This window comes from Pleurodeles waltl, chromosome 10, assembly GCF_031143425.1.
Source record: "Pleurodeles waltl isolate 20211129_DDA chromosome 10, aPleWal1.hap1.20221129, whole genome shotgun sequence".
Lineage (NCBI taxonomy): Eukaryota > Metazoa > Chordata > Amphibia > Caudata > Salamandridae > Pleurodeles > Pleurodeles waltl.
In genome coordinates this window covers 561,815,531-561,840,848 of record NC_090449.1, presented here as the reverse complement: position 1 = coordinate 561,840,848, position 25,318 = coordinate 561,815,531, and the positions used below count along the sequence as shown (strand labels likewise).

General features: G+C 45.8%; 1 protein-coding gene across 2 annotated transcripts in view; it reads right to left on the bottom strand.

Annotated features, from left to right (window-relative positions):
• The window catches only part of VIPR1 (vasoactive intestinal peptide receptor 1), a 997,445-nt gene that overhangs the window by 83,068 nt on the left and 889,059 nt on the right, over window positions 1-25,318 (bottom strand). For both annotated transcript variants that reach the window (XM_069210994.1, XM_069210995.1), the window contains one exon: window positions 17,804-17,957. In XM_069210994.1, the coding sequence (XP_069067095.1) occupies window positions 17,804-17,957 (154 nt within the window). The remainder of the gene's footprint in view (window positions 1-17,803; window positions 17,958-25,318) is intronic.

The following is a 25,318-nucleotide window of genomic DNA, read 5'->3' as shown; positions in this document are numbered from 1 at the left end:
GTGAAAGTGTAGAATGCCGTATGTATGTACGTGAGGTGTATAAATCTAAACCGGCCGTTGGAAGACATTTTTTGTCTGTTCGCAGCAATATGTGCTCTGTCTAGTTGAAAGGTCCTAGATAGGTTTTGTGGTGCGGGTGCGGAGGTGATTGCGTTATACATCCGGGTGGGTATGGGATTTGGGAAGAGCATCATTGGTAATTGGAACTCTCGTGAATTCCCCAGGAATGAAGATACAACTCCTGCACAGAGTTGAGGCAAATCATTCGTTTTGGAAGTTTTATTTTAATTATGTCCCGAATTAGAATAGCTATACACCTTCCACACGGTTTCATTATTAAGTAGGGCATACATATTTGATTACGTATTTATTTCAAAGTCTAGTGCAGCTGAAAACATGCCCTTTCAGTCATGGCAGAGCTGTAAAGGAGCAGCCTTTTTCCATGTACACATGCATACATACGTGCGGTTTTTCTAATACACAACGGTTTACTCAAGCACAGACAAAAGCGTAGACCAGAATTCCAAAAATAGCTTGCACAATTAACTGGGAAAACACAAGTATAAAAGTGAGCATCAGCTACAGCAATTTGGTGCACAGTTTGCAAAGATATTGCCAAAAATTCAACGTTTTGCTAATTTTCAGAAATTCTATTCACAGTTAATCTGCATGTCTAAACGCCGACATTTGGTATTCACCACAACAGCTGGCATATTTGTGTTTCTATATCACCCAAGTGCAACTTACATCTACAAAGTGTACTCATTGGCTGGGTTCTGAAATTAGAACACTGCACTGAGGACTTTCTTTCTCTTACATCGATACATACTATTCGAGAAGAGCCTTCTGCTCTTTCAATCACCTGGGGGGACTTTCTCTTCAAATGAATGCTTGTTTGCTTCCTTCTATAGGTGTAATTCTGTAAAATGTATCAGGGAAGGGCTCTGGTCTGTTAGGCTTCCAGGGCTATCAACGAGAGTCGTTACAAAGTGGATGTGCTGAAGTTCACTTTATGCGCTGTCAACCTTTAACTATCAACACTGGGAGGCAAACACTATTACTACCAACTCAGTGGGGGCGAAACCTCATCTTGCAATCAAACATCAGTAACCCCACCGCACAAAAATACTAAGGCCATGCTGGCTGTAGGCAACATCCCTCCTAAAACAGAACAAACACAAAACATACACAAAACAGAAAATTACACTGTATCACAAAGCCAGCACTGATGGCCACAAATAATTCATGATGAATCATATTAGTGATATCGTTAGGAGGGCACAGGGTTCATCCCTAAATAATATGACAGATCCTCCCGTCCTCCCTCCTTCTACTCAAATGTCTTCAGATCATCTTCTGCTCGAGCTGATGATCCTTCCACGGGACTAACTTCTTCTTCATGACCCCTGGGTAACCTAGAGAATGTCCCTTCATTTGTGAGCTGCGTCACTCATCCAGCACTGTCTTCTTCTGCAACATTGCTTTCCACTGGTTTTCCACTAGCCAGATCTCTTGTTCAGTGCACAGACGTGCTAAAAATTTTCACATTTTGACTCACGGTCTCCTGATGCCTGCTGGCAGACACCACTGTGCAGCTGATCTGTACAACAGCCCATGCCTCCATTTCAAAAGGCCTCAATTTTCTCCCTGGATCCCGTGTCATCATGATATTTCCCACTTTTATGCGGGATGACCAGGCTCTCCGTCTCTGACTCATGCCATATTTCCTCTGACAATGCCTGACAGTGACTTCAAAAAGATCAATAGGTATAGGACTCCAAGTGTAATAATATGGCACCACTTCTTGGATGGAACACCTGAGACACAGCTAAGTAGGCACACGACCAGTGAAAGCAAGTGGCGCTTGTCTGTACTCCTCGAGGTATAAGTAAATATCCCACTCAAGGTGATGGTGCTGTGCCTGCACAATGTGCACTGCCTTGGTGATGATACACGTGTCTTTTGGTCACTCATTTGGCCTGTGACATCTGAGCATCAATTTCACATGCCAGACTACCACAGATCTCAAATACTCAGCAAATTCATGCCCCTGTAAAGGAGGTCCTTTGTCTGTTTATAGTCTTCTGACCATACCTTGGGTCCCTAATATTTTTTCAACTTTTGGATTCACCCCCTCCGCAGCATTTCTAGTCACAAACTCCACCTTCAGGTATTTTGAAAAGTCATTAATCATCAGTAAGAGATGCTGCCAATCAGGGAGACTGGCAAAATGGGCACTGCTTCTAACCCAGGGCCCTTGGGATATATCTTCAGTTATCATCGGTGGAGGGAGGTCAGCTTGACACATGTTACTATTTTTTACAAACAATTCCAGTTCTTAATCTATTACAGAAAGCCACACTTTATTTCTCAACATACTTTTCTTGTGCACGATCCCTTGGGGTCAATCATGAGTGAGGAGGATAAATATTTTCACCAAAGTCTGAGGAGTTAGCAGTCAGTGGCCACAGGCAGGCTACTCTGGACACTCTGCTGCATTGTACAAGGAAAGCATGATTTGTCAGTGTTATATTTAAGATGCAGGGTTTCCTTTAAGGAACCTCGGGGACACTCAAATAGAATGTGTATGGATGAAAGGATTGTAGAAGGTGGGGATTCTGGCATCGGTTGAGCTTGAGGGAGGACGCGAAGCTGGGTGTCTCACAGAGTGGAATAAATCTTTTATGAAACTTCCTGTTGTCTTTGAATTGGATTATACAACAGTCTGGCTTCAGACATCTGACATGACAGGTCTTGCTTCAGACTACTCCATTTTTCCGTTCTGATGGTTAGCAAGGGTAACTGCAGACATCTATCACCGGCCGTGGCATTAACAGTATCATCCACCGATAATGAAAGGAGTGTAACCTCTCGATGATTAATTTCATATACTCTGCAGCGTTTTCTGTTTCTACGTCACCTTCCTTCATGGCTGCACAAGGGTTCACCTTCCTTCATGGCTACGCAAGGGTGCTGATGCAAATAGGACACAGGATTTTATGCCCCAGGGCGGTATCTGAGGTTGAACGAATGCTCTTGCAACTACAGTGTCCACTTTTCGATATGGAGTTGGACTTTGGAGGTGAAACCGTTGAAGAGTGGAGCCAGAGGCTTATGTTCAGTATTCACATAGAACAGACGAACATATACATACATGTGAAAATGTCGACCACCCCAGAGCATGGCCAGATCCTCCCATTCCATTTGTGAGTACTGTTCTCAGTTGGGGTTAGTGTCTGACTTGCATATGCAACCGGGACCAACTCTCCACATTGCTGTTGTAAACCACCACTTCTGTCAGCGTCGAGGGGTCAAAATACACTTGGGTGATTTCAAAAGACAATGCCGCCTTCATGAACTGAAAGGCTTCTGCTTGCTCTTGTCCAGGGATTGTTCATTTTCCGTAATTCTCTCAATGGAGCAGTGAGCTTTGTGAGGTTCTGAATGAACCCCCCACAATAACTCCTCATGTCTAGAAAACTATGCACTGTTATGGAGGAGGGATCACTTACTGCTTGGATGTCTTTCATTTTTGCAGGACCAGAGTCACCCATTCAAACTGATATCCCAAAAATGATGAGTTTTTAAGGAACTCACATTTCTCCTTGTGCAAAGTCAAACCGCAGCCCTGTGATCTCGGCAATATTTATTTTAAGCACTGGGGATGCTCCTGTAAATGGTGACATAGATTAAGATGTCATCGCTCACACTGAGCACGCTACGCTGCCCAGTGAACACTTATAGGATTACATTTTGGGATACTTTTGCTGCACTACAGATGCCAAAGTTTAGCCCTTTGTAGTAGCAAAGGCCCATGGCTAAAAAAGATGATAATGTATCTCGACTCCAGAGCCAAATGGATATGAAGAGGCCAGAATGTAGATCATTTTTTGAGAACCAGAACACTCCGTCTGGGTTTCCCACAATGTCACCTACATGGGGTGAAGTGACTGTCTCATTTAATGGTTACATTAAGGAGTCGCTTGTCCCCACAGATTTGCACCTCTCTCAGTTGTTTGGGCTTTTGTGTTAGTACAGTTGGTGACCCTGACGGTGTAGGTCCTTCCACAATATTGATAATGTCAGCATCCTCCAGTTTCCTAAGTTCTGCCTGCAGTTTAGGGTGGAGGTGGATGACCACTCTTTGGTGTCATATTGCTGTAGACTGGACACTTGGTTCAATGTGGGGCTGGACCTGTTTGCCCTTGAGGCACCAGATCTACCCAGAAAATGCCACAAGCTATTCAGTAGTGCCTGTGCCCTGGCATGGTGGACTTGGAATGCACATTATATCAGGTTGAGTTCCTGAGCTGGTCAGCAGCTCAGTATCATGTCCTGCTGCCATGGTCATGGCAAGTGGCTCTAGGGGATCTAGGCATTTAAACAGTGTTCATTATGTCCCCATCAGCGGTATGATAAGTTATTGTGTGGCAAGAGACATGGATTCTTTGCCACATCTAAGTACTGGTGGCATTGTCATCAGGGGTCTGTTTAAGTTTAGTATGTACTGTTTATCATGCTCAGTTGAACTGTTTCTTGTGACTATCATGCTCCCGGTGTCTATGATGATCATGTTTCAGCACTGTGTTTATTCATCCATGTGTCATTTTGCCCATGGTATTGTTGTCACCATGTGTGCTGGGAACTTCTTGTTCAGGCCTGTTGTTGACCTTCATTTGCAGTCATTTTTCTTCTTTGGGAGAGCTCCTGCATGCCAGACTCAAGGAGGAACGAAGTTTCTCAGACTCCTGAATGCAGAGGCAATATTGGGAGGGGCTCTGGAATAAAATGAGCCAAGCCCTTGACTGCAAGCTTGTTATTCACCTGCCTAGCCTCCTGAGCAATCCCGGCTGGAGCTCCTGCTCACCGCTTTGACTTTGGCCATGGTCTTCAGCCTCCAGATGCATCACATATCTAAAGGTAGCCGTTGGGTGAGAACTATTGACATCCTGGGTATTACAAACACGTCAGGTTTGAGATTGGCCTAATCTCAGGAGTATTGCATTCAAGTGGTGTAATTTCTGGGAAAACTCATGTTGGACCATGAGAGGCAGGCCTGGCATGTTTGTTGTGAATATTATACCTATGTGATACATATTGGGGAAAATTTAGCACATCTGCTAAGAACTCAGAACTAAAGCTAAGAGTAACAGTGCAACTAAACTGTTTTATAAAATTAGTGTCAAGGCCTGCTGAAGCCTACTGAGAGCAAAGCCTGGTAGGTATCACAGAGGTACTGGCATATTGTTTATTGATGCAATCATACCATAACCTATACTGTATTTCTTGCTCACAATCTTAATCAATGCTTTATAGAAACCCCTCCACCACCCCTTCACTGGGAGGCTGCAAAGCAGGGCAGAGTTGACTATCATAGGAGGTATGGGGTAAAGGGACAAAAAAGGGGGAATGTCAAAGGGATTAATTACGAGTCTATTTGTTTTCACTTATATGTCTCCTGCCCTGCAGTTCCTTCCCTACACCCTTTCCCTCACCTGGCCACTCCAGTAGTCTGCACGATACTTGCTGGTGCCTGGAGGTGGGACATTCTAACATTGAGCAAGCTCTGAGGATTCGCTGAGTTGACACCTGCCTATTTTAAGTGGCATACACTTTTGTGGTTGCCAACTGTCCTTAATGCCCTAGCGTGGTTAGAAAGTCTCCCGCTAGTGCCCACAGCTTGGCATGTCTATCGGAGAAATCCAGACCTGCATGGGTCTTAGCGCAAGGGGATCTTCCAGTTTGTTAACAAGGTATGGACCATCCCATTGACTGATGCCCACATATCAATCACTGCTGTGACCTAATGGCCACCTAAAATGATCTGGCAGATTTGTGGTGTTGTCTATGATGTCCATTTTGGTTGCAGGGAGTGCATCAGTTGTGCAGACTGTTCAGTATCATTGTCCTTGTTGTGGGTCTCTTAGTTCCAGTTGCTGCCAACCAGAGCTCTCACATTGGGCTTGGTGTAACTGGGCAATCTGTATGAAGACCTGCACATTTTTGTAAAGTGATTGCCCTTTTTGCAGGTTTTGCACTACTACCTCATCACTGGGCAGTCCCCTAGAGGGGCACCATACTGCCATTGCAACCACACTGTCACCAAAAGTGTCTGATACCAGTGCCACCTTTCTTCTTTTCCCCAATGTTCTTACTGGCATGGTCTTGATTATTTGGTGAAGGGCTGTCTACATATAAGAAGCACACTCCCTAGACAACTGACCAACTCCTTGGAAGGACCCAAAATGAGGATTTCAGGCAGCGGTTTGCCCAGATCTTCCAAAACTTGTTTATATAACTTGGGTGATACACACCTTTCTATTAATTGTGCACATATTTTTTCGGGTTCGTTCCTGAATGTGCAGGTGCTGGCCATCTTTTTAAATCTCCTGTTAAACATTCAATAGACTCTTCAGCTTTATCTGACTAAACATGAACTTCTCATAGTCTGGATTTGCTAGCAGTTCAAAGTTCATATACAGAGCTGTGACCAGTGTGGTATAGGTGTGTAGGGGTTCAGCTGCTCAGGTTTTTTTTTATCAGTCTGAAACTTTCAGCCCCCTAGATACAGCAGCAGTGGGCATTTCTTATTGTCTTCTAGTCCAGTTGCTGTGCAGATCTAAATTTCCCACCCACACCTTCCATTTTGGGGCCTTCATAAATAGAGTGTCTGAGAATATGAAAGAATCAATGGCTGGGATGTTTGCCATTGATCCTTGTGCACCTTATGTTTTATTTCACCTGTTGGACTTTATTTAATTATATAGTATTCATGTTCTTGAGCAGTTTTCTTGTGGAGAGATAATATCTCTGTATTGATGACTCCTTAGTCCATGCTAGGTGATGATCATTTACTCTATTTATAGTTTTGCTTATCTGTGGTAAGTGTTCTTGCTTGTCATATTTGTTTGGGCTTTGTCTAGGTGACAGCCCGCTAGTGGTGACCAGGGCTTGCTGTGTGTGTTGTGGACAGTACGCGCTCTCAGGGCCTACCACCTGATCATTGGAGGAGAGGAGTCATCCTCTCTGGCCTGCTGGGCTGCCGGTTTCCTCAACCCAGTGCCTGCAGTGATGATGAGTGTGTGAGTGGGTGGCTGCTTGTCTTTCTCAGGTACATTTCTTTCAATTTCTTTTTTAGTGATAAATGCAGCTGCACTCCGATTAGTGTGTGTCTTCACACCTGTCACTTGGCTTTGCTGGGTTGCTTTCTTGTGGCCCATTAAATGCAGCTGTGGTCTTCCAATATGAAGTGGGGCCAGATTTCAACCTTGTCACCAATTGTTATGTTTGGCAGCTACACTCGACTTCCAAGTCTAGCACTGAAGGATACCACACAGTGAATGTGCTAAGGTTCACTTAATTATATTTATTATAAAATACTCCACTGATGAACACAGTCAACCTTTAAATAAACCATGTTGTATCACAGTGGGGTAAACACCTTTACAACCACACCAGTGGGGGGGGGGCTCATCTCCCAACAAAAGGCCAATCACCCACTGCCCAAACATACTAATTAATCAGTTTTTGTAAAGCATGGCTACTCACCTGTGAGGGTCTCAAAGCACTGGGGGGAGAGGAGGGGCCTTATCCAAAGAGCCACATCTTGAGGCCACCTGGGTAGACCAGAGAGATATGGCGGGGTGTGGAAGGAGATGCATTGGTTCAGGTGGGATGGTCCTGCGATGTGTATGGCCTTGTACGTGTGGGTGAGTAGCCTGAAGGTGATTTGTATCCAGACCGGGAGCCAGTGGAGGGTCCTCAGGTGCTGGGAGATGTGTTCTTGGTGTGGGAGGTCCAGGATGAGTCTGGCGTAGTGTTCTGGATGAGTTGATATTTCTAGTCAAGGTGCTGGCATAGAAGGCATTGCCGTAGTCGGGCTTGCTTGTGACTAAGGCGTGGGTGACTGTTCTGTGATAGTCTGCTGGGATCCATCTGAAGATCTTCTGAAGTTTGCAAAGTGTGTGTCAGCAGGAGTAGGTGACTGAGTTTACCTGGTGGGTCATGGCTAGGGAGGAGTTTAGGATGATGCATAGGTTTCAGGCATGCTCAGTCGGTGCAGTGGGTGGGGTTGAGGGATGTGGGTCACCAGAGTCATCCCAAGTTGAGGTGATGTTTCCGAAGATGATGAGCTCAATCTTGTCGGAGTTGAGCTTGAGGCAGCTTTCTCTCATCCAGGTGGCGACGTCTTCCATTCCTGAATGAAAGTTCCTTTTGGCCGTGTTGGGGTCTTCGATGAGGGAAATGATGAGTTGTGGGTCATCGGCATATGACACAACGTTCATACCATGGCTTCTGACGATGGCTGAATATGTTGAACAGTGAGGGAGTCAGTGAGGATCCTTGGGGGACTCCGCAGTTGACCCCTGTGGGTCTGGATGTGTGGGGACAGGAGTCTCACCCTCTGTATCCTCCCAGTGAGGAAGGAGTGGATCTGTGCAGGATTCTTCTGCTGATTCCTATGTCATGGAATCTGGTGTGCAGAGTGCTGTGGGAGACCATGTCAAAGGCTGCTGAGAGGTTGAGAAGTTTGATCACTGCGGTGTGGTCGCGGTCTAGGAGTAATCGGATGTCATTGATGGCTGTCAGGAGGGATGTCTCCATGCTGTGGTTGCTGCAGAAGCCGGACTAGGAGCTGTCCAGGGAGTTGCTGGCCTCAATTAAATTCGGTAGTTGTGCATTGATTGCTTTCTCCAGTATTTTGGGGGGGGTAGGGTGGCAGTGAGTTGGGCCAGAAATTCTTTAGTTCTGATGGGTTGGCTGAAGGTTTCATCAGGACAGGGAATATTTCGGTGCATTTCTAGTCCTCGGGGAAGGGGTCAGTGTTGAAGGAGCAGTTCATTGTGTTTCGTAGCTCGGAAGCGATGGATGCGCTGGCTCTGATGCATATGTGGTATGGGCAGGGGTCTGTGGGGGCTCCGGAGTGGGTGCTGTTCATGATGCTGTCTGTTTCCTCTGTGGTGGGCATGAACCAGCTGTGGATGGTCTGGGTGAGTTCTACGGGGTGGGTCGGTCACAGGGTTTGGTGCCAAGATTTTCTGGGAGGAAGCTGTCATAGATTTCCTAGATCTTGCATTGGAAAAAATGTGGCAAGTTTTTCACAGAGGTCCAGTGATGGGGGACGCTGGTGGCTTCAAAGGAGGGATCTGTGAACTCATTGATGACTGAGTAGAGATTCTTAGAGTTGTGTGTGGAGGAGTTGATGTGCTCCCAGAGTGCATCTCTACTTGCGTTCTTGATGTTTCAACGGTGGCCAACGGTTGCAGTACTGAAGGAGGCGAGGTCTTTGCTGGTTTGGCTGTTCCTCCATTTTTTCTCTAAACATCTGCTTGTACGCTTTGATTCTTGGAGTTCAGTGGTGAACCAGCTGGCTTTCTAGGCATACATTTGGCCGATGTCAGCCGGAGGGGGCTAGAGTGTCAGTGCATTTGGTGATCCATGCATTGACATTGTGCGCTGCTGTGTTGGCATCACCAAAGGGAGGGATTTGGTGAGAGATGAGGTGAGTTGCTCATTGGCAAATTTGTTCCATTTCCTGTGGGGGGCCCCAGGGGTCAGGGTGTGGCAGCTAGGTGCAGTGATTGTGAAGTGAATGCAGCAGTCGTCATCCATTCAGGGATGGAGATGATCTCGATGGTGATCTGATTGCTTGAAGTGAAGATGGGGTCCGGTGTGTGTCCTGCGATGTGTGTGGGTGAGGAGACCAGCTGTCTGAGGCCAAGGGTGGCGAGGTTGTGAAGTAAAGCAGTGGTGTTTGGATTGGCACGGTCCTCGAGGTGGAAATTCAGGTCACAGAGGAGGAGGTAGTCATCTCACGCCAGGGCCTGGGGGCAGCGATATCTACAACATCCTCTTTGAAAGCTAGGCTGTAGCCGGGTGGCATGTACACCAGGGTGCCGTGGATGGTAGAGTTGTGGTTGGAGTGGACCAGTAAGTGAAGGTGTTCCATTGTGGTGCATTGTTCTTATGGGACGGCCTTGACATGTAGTGAGGACTTGTGTACAATGGCAAGTCCTCCACCCGGGCAGGAGGGCTGGTTCCTCCTTAGGATGCTGTATTCATCAGGAATTGCGATGGTGATGTCTGGTCCCGAGGTGGGGTTGGTCCAGGGTTCGGTAAGGAAGGCAATGTCTGGGCGGAGGGTGTTCATCAAATCCTGGAGTTCGGTGGCGTGTTTGTGGAGGGAGCAGGCAGTTGATGGGGTTGTGGAGGTTGTTCATATCTCTGTGTGTGGAGGGTACCTTCAGCTTGTTGAGGCTGAGTGCTGAAGGTGCAGTTCCTGCAGCTGAAAAGTCAGTGGGTGTCCTTGAGGGAGATGATGTAGCAGTTGCTGAGATGTCCGGTGCTGAGACAGAGAAAGGTCTCGGCGTCGTAATGGAGGCAGGCCTGGGGGTGGTTAAACGGAGATCCAGGGTTCCTGGTGCTGGGCACGGACGGGCGCAGATAAGCTTGCCTTTGGTGCACCTTTGGCACACCAGCGGCGCGCCCACTGCGCAAGGCCACCATTAAGAAGGGGAGGGGGGGCAAGGGGAGCAGTCAGCTGGGAGGCAGAAGGTCAGGAAAGGTGCTTCGCAGGGAGCAGAGGGGCGGGGCGCAGGGATGGAGTGGCGCAGCAGGGGGGCAAGAGGAAAGGAGGGGAGATGGTAAAGAAAAGGGAAAATGATGGAAAAGAAAAGGAAAATACGTGAAAAACTGCAGAAAAAGCAAGAGTGAAAAAGCGATAGAGAGAAAATACTTACTTGTGGCGGCCACTAGACCACCAGGGATGAGGCATAGGGACCAGCCTGCGGTTGGAAGAGGGCCTCACACTGACAAATCCAACAGACTGATTTCAAGATGGGTCTCAGTCATATCCCTCAAACTCTCCCAGAACATCTCCCAAACCGAACAGAGATGCATCCTTCACCACAATTAGGTGTAGGGTTGGGAAAGGGTCTGCCACTGGTTTAGTAGCTATTGAGTTGCTATTGAGCAGCCACGACTGCAGGTCTTTTACAGTCTCAAAACATGGATAGAACCCACTGAGACTTCAGACTAAAGTAAATAACCCACATGTGCCATCTGCTGTAATGGCCAAACAAGATGTAAGAGGCTCAGAGGCAAAGAGGCAAAATAAGTCTTAAGGCTACTCTCATTGACAGTCAGGCCTGAGGTTGAAACATCTGGATCAAAGCCCCAGTATATGGGACCCAGTAAACTAGAGGGAAGGTTAAAAACTGTATAAGTTCCAGGATGAATAAGGAGAAGGAATAAAGTATATTTTTGGTACATTGATTGAGAATTTAAAAAATGTTAGGAGATTCAGTATCATCTAGAGGCAGTCTACGACTGACTGCAGCAAGCCAACCACTGAACTCACTTTCGAGGGGCACTGATAGGTTCAAAGGTAAGGACAAAGTACAGAAAATGCTCCAAGCCTACCTTAAAATGCAGGTAGCACCTGTGGGACTGCAGGATGGGAACACAAAAATAGAAGCCTGGCATCCAGTCTTCCGGATCCAGCTTAGATCGAACTTAGGCCAGTGTGACCATGTTGAATTTGTCCTTTCTCAGGAAGAAATTTAGAGATGAACATCTAAAATAGGGCAAAGCCCTCTATCTTTCATCATACTAGAAATAACAAGAGTAACATCCAGGATGCATTTCAAATATTTGACCCATTCAATGGCACCTTTGCTAAAAAAAGGCTGGACCTTCAATTGTAAAATGCACAAATGGTCCTCCAACAGTTGCTCTAATGTAGGTGGAATATGTGATATATCTGAGAGAAATAGTGGGGCAGGTTCTTGCTGAACAATCTGGAGCATCCATCTGTCGGATATAATTCTTTGCCAACCGTGGTGATAATACCTTATCATGGCTTGTATGAGATGGTGATGTGAAACAGCAGGAAAGCTAAAGCAGTTTGATGGCAGTGGCAGGAAGGGTGGGGAACTGAGCAGTATGCTGCACCTGATGGCTTAGACAATGTCATCAACATCCCAAATCACATCCTTGAAAGAAGTGGGGGATCTCAATCATGCATGGTGCCAAATAACCCTATTTTTAACGACTACCCTGCCCAAATAGTCAGTGGTGTGCAGCACAGAGTGAATAACATATGTTGCTGCTTCCTGACCATCTTGAATGGCCTGATCCAAATGGAACCTGAACTCTTCTTAGACGGTGGGCTAAATTTAAACTGCAGAGTCCCATGACACATTGGAATAGCACCAATATAAACAGCTGGCATTGACAGGCCAAAGAATGAGTTGAGCTAAGAAAACATACTATTTTTGAATCCCTCCATCCTTTCTGACTCCCTATTTGGTAGGGCTGTAGAGAAGGATCTATAATTGACTCTGCTGAAAGGCGCGTGAGCTACCAAGATCTCTGGATTAGGGGGCTTTGTTAAGAATGCAGAGTCCATGAGCTGGCCTATGATGACTTGCCACTTGTCTTTTCATTGTGGACATGAATCAACTTCCCATGATGATATCAGTAGGGGCCTTTTTAAATGGTAACACATTTCTGAGGAGGATTGTCCAGGTTGTAGGACTTCTGTGACCACTTAAGTGTTTACTTCTTTTGAAGGTAATTCCACATCCAGGACCTTGTCTGCAGAAGTATCAGGGAGACACCTTGTTGGAGTACATGTTTTTACCCCTTACCTCTTTTACGTTCATACAGAAGTTGTCAACATTATATTGTGAGGAAAAACCATCCCCATTATCATGGTCAACACCATTATCACCAAATGCAGGTTGGCTGTGATAATGGCCCACCCAATGAGATGAAATACTAGATGGTGACCTTCCAGTTAAAGGGAAAGCGTTATATGAGTTGGAAGGAATGTTGGCTGGGCACATAAGAAATGTACTTACATACAGCTTTGTTCGAGGTTGGGACAGATTCGGCTTAGAGTTAGACAGGATGAGCTTGTACTTCTTTGGCAGCAGCATTGTCAGTGTTGACATGCAAGAACAGAGGTGGATATAGAACAGGATCCTGAAACACAGCTGAACCCAAAGCAGGTCCCGGAGGCATAACTGGTGCTAAAGTTGGCTCTGCCGATGGCAACCAAGTAGTGGCCTCTGCGGACCCGTCGGTTTGAAGGCACATCAGAGGGGAACAGTAAGGTGCTAAAGATTTGAGTCATGGCATCTTAAATGCATCCATGTCGTTAGCAGACCAGGAAAATAGCACTGTATCAGTTATGGAATTGGCTCCTCGGTAGGGGACCAGGAGCAAGACCGCAGGACACCCTGACATCCTCACAAGGTCTTAGGAGGAAAGTGGTGAGGCTAGTGAATCTTTGATTTGGACTTACCTGAAGACTTGGGATGTGACGAAGATCTGTTCTGGGGCAAGTCCACAGAAAAGAAATGGGTCAGATTCTATGACTTTGAGCTAGAGCTCCCTTTATATGATTCCCAACCATGTTCAGTAATGTACAGCTTGGATTTGTGGTCCTGGATCACCTTCAAATTCATCAGGGCATGTGTTAGATGTAATGCCCTAAGTGGCCATGAGTATGCCCAAACATGGGTCTTTGCTCACTGTGCCACACGTTCCAAGCTATAAGTCACTGACCAGGCCTTATAAAGGCCAACCCGTCTGGGGTTGCTTGTGTCCCCTTCTGGAAAGGACCTTGTGTGGTAATTAGTGATGGACTGTTCCCAAGAGAAGCAAGGTCACAGATGGCTGCTTTAGGTGGGCCTCGCTTTAGAGCGAAACAGGGGGATCAAATTGTTTGGTTAGACTCATACCCAAAGGAATTGTCAGTGACTTAGGATGCTTGCAAGCATTCCTCACTTTCTGTGTTTAATGTCATGCCCCAAAAAAATGAGGATTCCAAAACCTGAGTCGCTGTCTCTTTGTTCAACATGATCCAAGTAATACCTCTCTTGTGAGGCCTTATTATAAGTCAGAGATTGGTCTGAGATTGCTTCTGTACCCTGCTAGAGGGGGATTTGCCTGGAAGTTCTGAATCGATTGTTCCCATGAGGAACTTGGGCAGCACTGATTTGCATTCAGCCAACCTCTATTCTAGAGAAGCACAGTGGGGAAAACCGATGGATTGAGCAATTGGTATTGGTTTAGATTATTCCTCCTGTCATCTTTTTTTGTGTTTGAATCTATATAGCCTGACAATCAGCAATCTGAGAAACCCGGTCAAAATTATGTTGTAGTACTCTAAGCACGATACAACAGGAGCTTGAGTTATTGTCATTGCATGGTTATTTTGAAGTAGTGGAAGTATTTTACATAATAGGGAAAGCTGTAAAATAATAATTTACCTCATTGCATTGACAAGTGGAAATTGAACAGTATTATCAGGCTTCTAGCCTGAAATGTAGTACCAGTGGTCCCGAGGCCAGCCGAAGATTTGTGAGTTAGGGGTGATTAACTACTACTAAGACGATCTCAGTCTTGGTTCAAATCATAGGTTCTTCGCCTTCATCCAGTGAAGGAGTTTTATGTTAAGTATTTTTATATTTTGAATCATGGCATTCTCTTCAAATTATTTTTTGTAGGGTTTCTTTGACTTTTCAATTTAAATCAACAGACTTCTTGAAAGATATTTTTGGAAAATGACTTGTATAAATGCAGTTTATTGTCCTCCTATAAAGCTTATAGAAAAGTTGAAGTGTTGCACTGTTGTATGGGAAAATGTAAAAAACCATTGCACCATTTTTGATGCATGTGTGATATGAAATGCACACAAATGGTTTCACTAAAACATAAACATTTCACCTTAGAAAACCTGGAATAAAATTATTTCATAGTATTTGTCAAAGGTTTACATAAAAGAAAATGAAGAAAATTAATGTTCTCTACCTTTCATATCTGAGAGATGGGACCATTAGTTTGATCTATACTCTACTACATAGATAAAAGAATATAGGGAAAACCAATTTGCTCAACTGAAAAAACCTGAAGTTTATACAAGGAATAGTATGTATATGTTGTAATCCCTAGAACACACGTAAAATGATTCATAAGCAATACAGTCATATAGGTTGCCAATGCGTTTACGGTCACCTTCCTCTATTGTTATAGCTGTGCAAACTAATTCTATGATAATGGATGGAGTGATATCTGTGTGTATGGCAGAAGCAGTAAAATGATGCACATTGATGTGCTCTTTTCAAAACCCAACCATAGTATTAACAATGAGGCTCTTATTGTCCACTGCATTTATATACTGGTTCCACTGTTTGTATTTATTTCATGTTCCTTGTTTGATACTCACTATGTTAGGCATCAAAACACATTTTTTCTGATACAACTTTCAGTATCTCTTATTTTTTGTTCACATTTTTCAATTTTTTGGATCCTTCATTTTAGTAGTCATTATATTAATCATCTCCACCTTATTTATTCCAAAGTTAAATTTCCTTCTTCCATTCATACTACTGTTTATGATCATTATGCAGAATGTGTTTTATGACCCGGTTTATCGGTTTGTATTGGGGCCTTTGGCTATGCCTTGAACCACAGTCAATTAGGGAATATAAGTCATTCCATGATGGTGCAGAGACAATAAAGTAGGGCTCTGTCTTGGAGCAGCAATGGTGAAGTTTCTGTTGACAGGATGACAACTCTGGTCTGTCCAAGGTGTAATAAAGAAACAACATCTTTGGGTGCCTTTAGATGAGATGTCTTATCCACCTATGTTGCGCACGTATAGAAATTATTCAAGATTGGAGAATTGGCATCATTACCGTATGTGATAACTTTTGGAAAAACAAACATGTACTTAAAAAAAAAATTGTCAATCCTAATGAACTAAATCTGACGTCAGGCAGGAGATTGTTAATCCTGCCCATATTTAGTGTTATGTTACTGCCTCCTGATCTTTGTTTGATTGGACTTGGTAGGCCCCTTTCTAGCACAATACTGATAATGCTCACCATCCACTTCTCAACCAGGGACTGATTTGCTAGAGAACCCGAAACGCCAGTAGGACTAGTGTAGTCTCTTACATGGTTAGCTCACTTCTGGGAGGCATAGGAGGCTGAGTGATCTTCCTATACTAAGAACATATGAAAGACTAGCAGGGCTGGGTACATGATGTGTTGCATCAGTTTAAACTCTAAAAAAGCTAATAGCTAGCTCAGACAGCAAAAATGTTTATTGTCCAACTAAATAGCACTCATTTTATCACACTTAGAATGACGAAAAGTTGATTGGTGCAGCCAGGATTTGACCTGTGACCCCAGTTAAGTCAGTGGGAAGCATTCCATATGTTGGAAAATTGGAAATTATTCTTACACAGGCAATAGTGTGCAAAATAGGTTACTTTTAGGGCATACAAAAGGGCCAATGTGTCATAATTGTTGGTTGAACTAACCCAGAGCCTGCCCATTTTACACCAGCTCCTCTGAAATATTGCCAGACTGAAGCAAGACTTTGTCACATGTGGACCATTGCCTCGTGCTCCTCGAGGTCTGTTATCTTGGGGTACAGCCTTCAACTGTTTTGGAAGGCAATTAGGACTGTGGGGGAGCCAGTTATACATCAATTCAGTCATTAGTGGTGCTGTGAAACAGCCAATCATAACACATGACGAGGGTCATTATCATTGACCACACCTTGCAGAACTATTTTTAGATTTCATTAGTTTCCATTCAAAATAGCCTGAAGCACCTCTAAAACTTTGAAATGTGTACCAGAAATGTACCAGTTGATTCAATACTTTTCAAAATGTTCCTAAGAGAGAGTCCTAAAACCCTAGAGGGGAACTGTAGGTTTCTCCCTTTGCTTGCTCATGTGGTGAAATTGGGGGCAGCTGTTATCCCACACCTCTTTCAAAGTTCATCAGCTGCCACTGGAGCATAGGTGTTGAATACGAAGAGCTGGGTACATGACACTGCCATGTGTGCTTACAAGAAAGCCTGACAGCAAGGTTTTTATTGTCATTTGTGTATATTCTCTCCGTTATGATAGTGTATTGGTATTGAAAAAAAATAGAAAACGTTTTGAAAGTAAAGCGCAAAATATCCAGAACCCAGAGTTTGTGATGAGGTAGCACAGAAAAGGTGATAGTAGTATATGCGTGGGCTGGCAGCCTGAGGATAGCTACTGTTCAAGGCAGTCCTTTATGATGTCATCATCATCAAAACTTAGATAATAATGATCCATGCGTGTTAATAATTTATAGCGATAGAGCAGTGTTAAGAGCAGGTAGAGGGGTTAGGGCTTGTGGTCAGTATGTGCATGCACATGTGTGTGTGCGCCTGTCTGTGTGCATGTGCGTGTGTCTGTATCCTGGTAGACAAGAAGGCATTCAAAAAATCTGTGACATGTGATCTATTAGAATACTTTTGATAGATATTTCTTGTTCTCAGCCAAATAAATTGGAAATTCTGCACAAGCTGATCTCTGCTGATAGGTGATAGCTAATTGCTCGTTTCACAGAGTGAAATGAAGAGGAACTTGAAAGGACAATATTATATTGTAAATCTATATTATTCTCACATCATTAAGATCACAATTATAATAGAATTTGAAAATAATCGTCTCTCTGTCATGAGCACTGAAAAATGTTAACATAGCTTATGGTGAATATGTTTAACATTGCACATATATAAAAACTACAAATGCAGCGCTGGTGATATACTACTGTAGCTTGTATACTTCCACCAATTGTCTGCCTGGCATTTATAATTGAAGAAACACAAAGCAAACTGAACATTATTCTAAAAGATGTCACCACTCATCCCTAAAATAATATACACTACAGTGAGATTGCCAATATAGATCCCTTAAGAGTAATAATATTAGCTAATGTTATTGCAAGATAAAAGAGAGTTCCTACCCCAGCCAATCAAGATGTACCACCAGAAGTACTTCCTCTCTGAAAAGAAGGAGATGACAAGTAGAGTGTGCAGATATAGACCTTCCACCAGCAGCCAGAAGAAGTTGGCCATCACACAGTATTGGAAGAAAACCATCGCCGCCTTGCAGCCAAGCTGAAAACCAAGAAGGAAAAGTTAGCCTAAAATGCATTATGGGTTGATGAGCTGAATTGATTTTGCTTGCTGAATTTCACACTCAAGAACTGCATGTTGGAAGTGACTGACAATATTGTACTTCTTTAGCAACCATTTTCTACAATTGATTTACTTACTTACTTCATTTATCATCCATGGTGTTGATGCAAGAGAGCAGACTGCTTTCAAAAACTGAACTTTACTCAAGTAGAGTTATGCCTGGTGAATTTCTGATTACCTCCTCAACCCCTCCCTGTCCCATTTCTTACTAACAGAATCGTGGCCACCTCCTCCCAAATACATATCAAATTGAAATTGGCCTCATTCCACCCCCTTTCTGTCCCTTTCCTCAGGTTACCACTCTCAAAAGGACCATAATAGGGGCAAATACCCTTTACCTTAATGTAATCCCCAAGCACTAGTGATCAAGGTCATGGCAATGAGAGGGAGGGTGGGTATTATGTTTCTAGTATGACGAAAGGTAACTAGAGTAATACATATAACCAGTAAGTAATCAGCTAATTTCCTCCTCAGCCCCTCTTTCTTCTATGACTTAATAATTAAGGCGGACTCCAGTACAGCAATCCACCAAATAACAATGACATTTTGGCAAAATAGTGTCACCAAAGATAATATTTAAAAAAGGAAAAAATGTTGGAGAACCCAAAATTAATAAAATCACTGCATACTTAGGACCATGAGGAAACAAGTTGGTGGACATGGACATAATCCCCATCCTGTTTGAGCAAAACCTGTGAAACTACTAGTCCCAAGATCTGAAATGGGAAAAATAATCAAAAAACGACCAGCCCAAGACTGGAACTGAATAGAAGTCTCACTCCCCATTAGACAAGTAAAAACTATCATAAGAAAGAATCTAGGCCAAACACATCAGTACCTAGTCAGAGGTACTTCTGCAAATCATAAGCAAATCTTAGGTCAGCTCACATTAAAAGCCCAGCAGTGGATTGTTCCCAACTACACAAAAGTTAAGCAAGTGATCGATGAATAGACAAGCCAGCCAACTGTTTCACAAAGAGAAGACCAACCTAAAGGTACAATTAGTTAGCCAATCTATCACTCCTTTCAGATGAACCATGAACATGATCAATCGAATAAAAAAAATTGAATTGAATACTAAAATGTATGACCATGACCAGCCAACTTATCAACCTTGTTCAGCATAAGAATATAACCTTCTGGGAAATAAAAAGCTATAGCCAAGATACAACAGATTATAAAGCTCGGAACCTGTTACCATGCACCAATTAATACTTCATGTTAGGATACTTAAGGCTTTACAACACACAACTCATCAACTTTATATTTCAAACTTTGAGCAGGTGTTGGAAAATGGGTTATTGGTAAGGGCAGGTAGGTACCTACACCTAGCAATAGGCCACTAACCTCCACTAAGGTCCAGTTAGGTCTCAGTAAATTAAACCCAGCTCAACCCTTGGTAGCTTGGCAACGAGCGTCAAGGCTTAACTTAGGAGACAGAGTGTAAAGCATTCAAATATCACAAAACAGTAATTAAATAAAACACAGGAAACAGTTTAAAAATCCAAAACCAATTTATAAACATAGATTATATTTTTATCTTTAAAATGACACCAAAACGAATAGAATCAGATAAGGGGAACCGGAGATATGAATTTTTAAAGAATTATTATTTTTTTAGCACCTAGAAACATAAAGCCCCAATCGGGTCATCTGGTTGCACCTTGACCGGGGCAAAGTCAAAGTTTCAGGCCGACCGCGATGGAGCCCTGCTCGGCTACAGGCCGCGGGAGGCCTCGGTTAAAATGTTACCTTCAAACTTAGTCTTTTTTTCGAAGATTTTCTTCAGCGGGACGAACCTGCCAGTCCAATCCGACCTCCTGGAGCCCTTCTCCGCATACGCGATGCTGGAATCCTCGGTGGAGATTTTTACCTTCAGACTTAGTCGTTTTTTCGAGGTGAAAATCCTTCGACCGGGGTAAACCTGGATCTTGATCCGACGTCCATGGAGCCCTTCTCGGATACGCTGGCTGGGAGGTCCCGGTCAACTTTTTACCTTCGGACTTAGGGGGTCATTCTGACCCTGGCGGCCGGTGACCGCCAGGGTCACCGACCACGGGAGCACCGCCAACAGGCTGGCGGTGCTCCCAAGGGCATTCTGACCGCGGCGGTTCAGCCGCGGTCAGAAAGGGTAAACCGGCGGTCTCCCGTCGGTTTACCGCTGCCCCATTGAATCCTCCATGGCGGCAGAGCGCGCTCCGCCGCCATGGGGATTCAGACACCCCCTACCGTCATCCTGTTCATGGCGGGATACCCGCCATGAACAGGATGGCGGTAGGGGGTGCCGCGGGGCCCCTGGGGGCCCCTGCAGTGCCCATGCCAATGGCATGGGCACTGCAGGGGCCCCCATAAGAGGGCCCCACAAAGTATTTCAGTGTCTGCTTTGCAGACACTGAAATACGCGACGGGTGCAACTGCACCCGTCGCACCCCTGCAACTACGCCGGCTCAATTCTGAGCCGGCGTCCACGTTGCAGGGGCATTTCCGCTGGGCCGGCGGGCGCTCTTTTGGAGAGCGCCCGCCGGCCCAGCGGAAATGTTTGAATGGCCGCCTCGGTCTTTTGACCGCGGTGCGGTCATTTGTCGGCGGTACCTTGGCGGACGGCCTTCGCCGTCCGCCAAGGTCTGAATGACCCCCTTAGTCTCTTTTTTGGAGATTTTTCTTTACCGGGACGAACCAGCAAATCAGGCCGGGTCGCGGTTGAGGCAAGCCGGCTAGAGATGCCGCGGCGGATCGGTCCCTCTATGGAGCTTTTTTCAAAAGTTGTCCAAACTTCTAGGGCTTCTCCCAGATGTCCTTTTAAGGTTCTTTTGGGGTCCACAGCTCACCCCAAGGGTCCAGAAGTTCTGAAATGGCCCTTGGGGGGTGCGGACTACATCTCCCAGAATGCACCTGGCGCAAACTCCTTTTTAACCACTGGACAGTGGTCAGCTGGTCGCTTTCTTCAGGAGTTGGTGCAGGGGACTCTGGCTAGCAATTCTTCACCTGTAGCAAACAGGGAGTCCCTCCTTAAACCAGTTGAAGCCAGGCAAAGTCCTTCTTGTGGTGAAGCCCAAGTGTGCAGCTGGTGCAGTCCTTCTGAGTGTAGGTTCCAGGTGCAGGCCAGGGGTCCAGCAGGGCAGTCCTTCTTCTTCTGTTGTTCTTCCTTGTTGGATGTGGTAGGGAACTGAGGTGTGGGTGCAGGACTGCCAGTTTTATCCCGGCTCCTGGGTGAAAAGCAGGGGGGTCCTGGTTCTCCAATCAGGTGCAGGGTCTTTCCCCCTGTGATGACCACTTCCTGGGAAGTGTGGCAAAAATCAATCCCAGGAGGCAACATTCTCTAAAAATCCATCATGACTGAATCTGATTTTTGGAGGTTACATCTGGCTGAGCCCACCCACTGGTGTGGCTAAAAATCATAAACACACCCCTCTCCTGCCCTCTCCTAATCTAATCAAGGGGGCACCTAGTTGTCTGGGGTTGCAGGATGTGGGGGTGTTGCTGGTTGCTCCAAATGTCCTTCTCTGCCTTTGAAGACCAGTTTGGCAGCCCTCCCCCTTCCTGCCTCACCATCTGCTGAGGGGAGATTCCTTCCCACAGGCACATTCCTTTGTGTGAAGCCAGGCCACTTCACACCTCATCAAGGCAGCTTGGCCAAGCTGCTCAGGCTGGCCAATCAGAGCACAGCAGCAAAAACAATGCAGGGCTGAAATTGGCAACTTTTCAGGTAAAGTTTAAAACTCTTTACCTGAACAAATTATATTAAATCCCACAACTGGAAGTTGTGGGATTTATTACAACAATTAATTTGATACCAAACTCTTGGTATGCATCATTTAAGGAGACTTAAAAAATTAAAATAAAGTCTCTTCATTCTAGCCTATGAAGGCCATTTACTACAATGAGGGAAAAACACATTTGGCTGTTTTTACTTCACCAGGGCTTATAAAACTAATTTTACAAGGTCCCTGCTTATAGTTAAATGGGACCCAGCCCTAGGGGCACATAGGGCACACCTTAGGGGTGACTTATATGTAAAAATAAGGTAGTTTAAGACTTTGGAACTACTTTTAATTCCAAATTCGAATTTGCATATAACTTTAATTTAAAAGCAGCCAGCAAGGCAGGCCTGCCTTTAAAATGACACTGGGCACCTCAGCAGTGCACCTATGGGTGCACCACCTATGCTGTGGTCCCTAAACCTACATGCCCTACCATATACTAGGGACTTATAGGTAGGTTAACTTAGCCAATTATAATTAGCCTAATTTGCATATCCATTTTACACAGAGCACAGGCCCTGGGACTGGTTAGCAGCACCCAGGGCACCATCAGAGTCAGGAAAACACCAGCAAAAAGTGGAAAATGTGGGCAAAAAGTTAGGGGGCCTCTGCAATCAGCCCTGTTTTCTCACACAAGCCCCCCCCCAGCCCACAAGCCCAGGAGACTCAGCCCAACCCTGGGAGAGTCTTCCTGGCTTGTTAGGCGAGGAAGACAGTGAAGAAAACTGGCTGTCCCTTTGCAGAGCCTACTCTGCCTTACATCCTCCTGTCATGGTCACTCCCTCTGGGTAGTGAACCCACCCCAACAGTGAAAGGACCCATCTCAAACTGAAACTTCCCTCTAAAGGGGTCTCCCTCCTCTCTCTCTGCCAACTTGGGTAGTGAGGTGCCCACCTCCCCTACTCCTAACTTTGCTAGGGCAACACCTAGCTTAACCAAAGAGGTCACCCAACACTTGAGCAACCCCACCATGACCAACAGGGTCAGGGGGCCTACTTTGCTATTGGCCCTGGGGTCTGCCTCCCAGGCCAAGTACAGTGCTGCCAGGAAGGCTAGCACCCAGCAGAGGCTACTGACAGCTGTCAGTACCCAGCACCACACCCTAAGCTCTCCACTGACAGGTGGCTGAGCCGCTTTAGGGGCAACTGTGGGGTCCTGGCACCCCTCTTTCTGTCTAGAGTGGGGGGGGCTACCACCTCCTGTGGCAGACACCCTCCTTCCACTGTCCCTTCTGTCAGTGCAGGGGCAACACTTTGCATCTGGACAGCTGCCTGACTACTCAGGACTTCCTTGGGGTCAGGTGAGGCCTCACCAGTGCCCATTCTGGGCTCCCCCCCTACTGGGGCAGAAGGCCTTTGGCTCCCTGGAACTCTCTTGAAGAGTGGCCTACCCTTCCTTTTCTTCTTTCCTTTTCTTGGGGACCCCTGTCTCCTAACTGTAGGGACTGACTCCCCAGGACTTTGGGTTGGGGGGGCGCCCTGGGCGACCGCCCCATCTGGGACCAGACTCACCTCTGGGAGGTCATTGCCCAGCATACAATCTAGGGGGAGGTCGGCACTGACTACTACCCTAAACCAGTTAAGGATACCCTCCCTCTCTAGGGGCACTATGGCTACAGGTTTGGAGGTGACCTCCCCTGTGGCTATCCTGACTTTCCTTGTCTCTCCTGGGACATACATGTCTGGGGTCACTAACCGGTCACTCACCATAGTGTGACTGGCACAGGTGTCTCTCAGGCTAGTGGTAGGGATCCCATTCACCTGAATGGGGTGGAAGTGCCTACTCCCACCCTCAGGGATCACCAGCTTACCATCTGGTCCTGTCTCCCAGCTCAATGCTAGGAGGACTTCATCATCTGAGGAGTCCTCCTCCATGGCTACACTGGACAGCCCAGTGCTAACCACCTTCTTTGGACAGGCTGCATCTCCTCTGAAGTGACCTGTCTGCTGACAGTCAAAGCAAGCCTTACTGTCCAAGAGCTTTTTTAACCCTGGGTCTCCCTGTCTCTGCTTGTCAGAGTGGGAGTGGGATTTACTTTCCTCCTTCTTAGGGTTCTGGGGTACCGAGGGAGTCTCTGTGGTGGGCTTACCATCTCCCTCCTTAGGTTTTGGGGGACCTGACCCCCCCTTCTTGGAGTCTCCCCCTTGGGACTTGACAACCACCCTGGTTCTCAACCACTCATCAGCTGCCTCCCCTAGCTCTCTAGGGTTGGTCCGCTTAGAGTCCACTAGATGCTGGCGTAACCTTTCTTGGGTACAATTGGTCAAGATGTGCTCTCTCATGATCAGATTGTATAACCCCTCATAAGTATTTACTTTGTTACCAATAATCCAGCCCTCTAGTGCCTTAAGTGAGGTGTCTACAAAGTCAACCCAAGACTGGGTACTGACCTTCTGGGTGTCCCTGAACTTCATTCTATACTGCTCTGGGGTTAGACCAAACTTCTTGGTTAAGCACCTCTTCATACTAGGGTATGAATCTGCCTCCTCCCCCCTTAAGTTCAGAAGCCTATCCCTCCCTGAGTTGGGGACCAACTCCCACAAAAGGGAACCCCAGTACTGAGGCCTAACCCTTCTCATTTGGAGTGCCCTCTCAAAGGCCTCCAACCACTTGTCTATATCATCCCCCTCTACATAAGCAGGAACCACCCCCTTGGGTAATCTGGGGCAAACCCCCCCACCCATGGACACCTCAACTTCTCTGTCGCTGCCACCATCTCTTTTCTCTCTCTTTGCCCACTTTTTCTTTTCTAGGGCCAGCTTCTCTGCCTCCAAAGCTATGAATGCTAGCTGGGCCTCCAGCTCTCTTTCTCTGAGGGACAGGTTCTCTCCTCCTGAAGGGACCCCCTTCCCCCAACTAGCTTTGGGTCTGCCCCTAGTGACAGTATGTAATGAGGACCGGTCTTCCTCATCCTCACTTAGGCTCAGATGCCCTCCCTCCCCTGAGTGGTGAGAGCTAGCATCCTCCCCTACTTCTCCATCCTCTGGAGCTTCCTCTGGGTCTACCTCTTGGGCCTCAGCCCATGCTGTCAGGGATTTGATCAGGACATGCTTCCTGAGGTCAGTGGTTGCAGGCAACCCTCTTTCAGTACACAACCCCCTAAGCTGGACTACTGTCAGTGTGGGTAGGCTAGCCAGATCAAGCTCCATGGTTCCCTAGTTTTGTGTCAACAAAAACATTTTGCAAAAATTGGAAACAAGAATTAAGAAAAATCACAAAAATTCAATAATTGAAATTGATCCAAATTAAAAATTAAAAACAATTTTTGCACTAGGACAATTTAAAGGATTTTTAATTTGTTTTACTCAAAACTGGAACGTGATACTGAACACAAGTACAGGATCCCACCACTGCTCACCAAAAATGTTGGAAAATGGGTTATTGGTAAGGGCAGGTAGATACCTACACCTAGCAATAGGCCACTAACCTCCACTAAGGTCCAGTTAGGTCTCAGTAAATTAAACCCAGCTCAACCCTTGGTAGCTTGGCAACGAGCGTCAAGGCTTAACTTAGGAGACA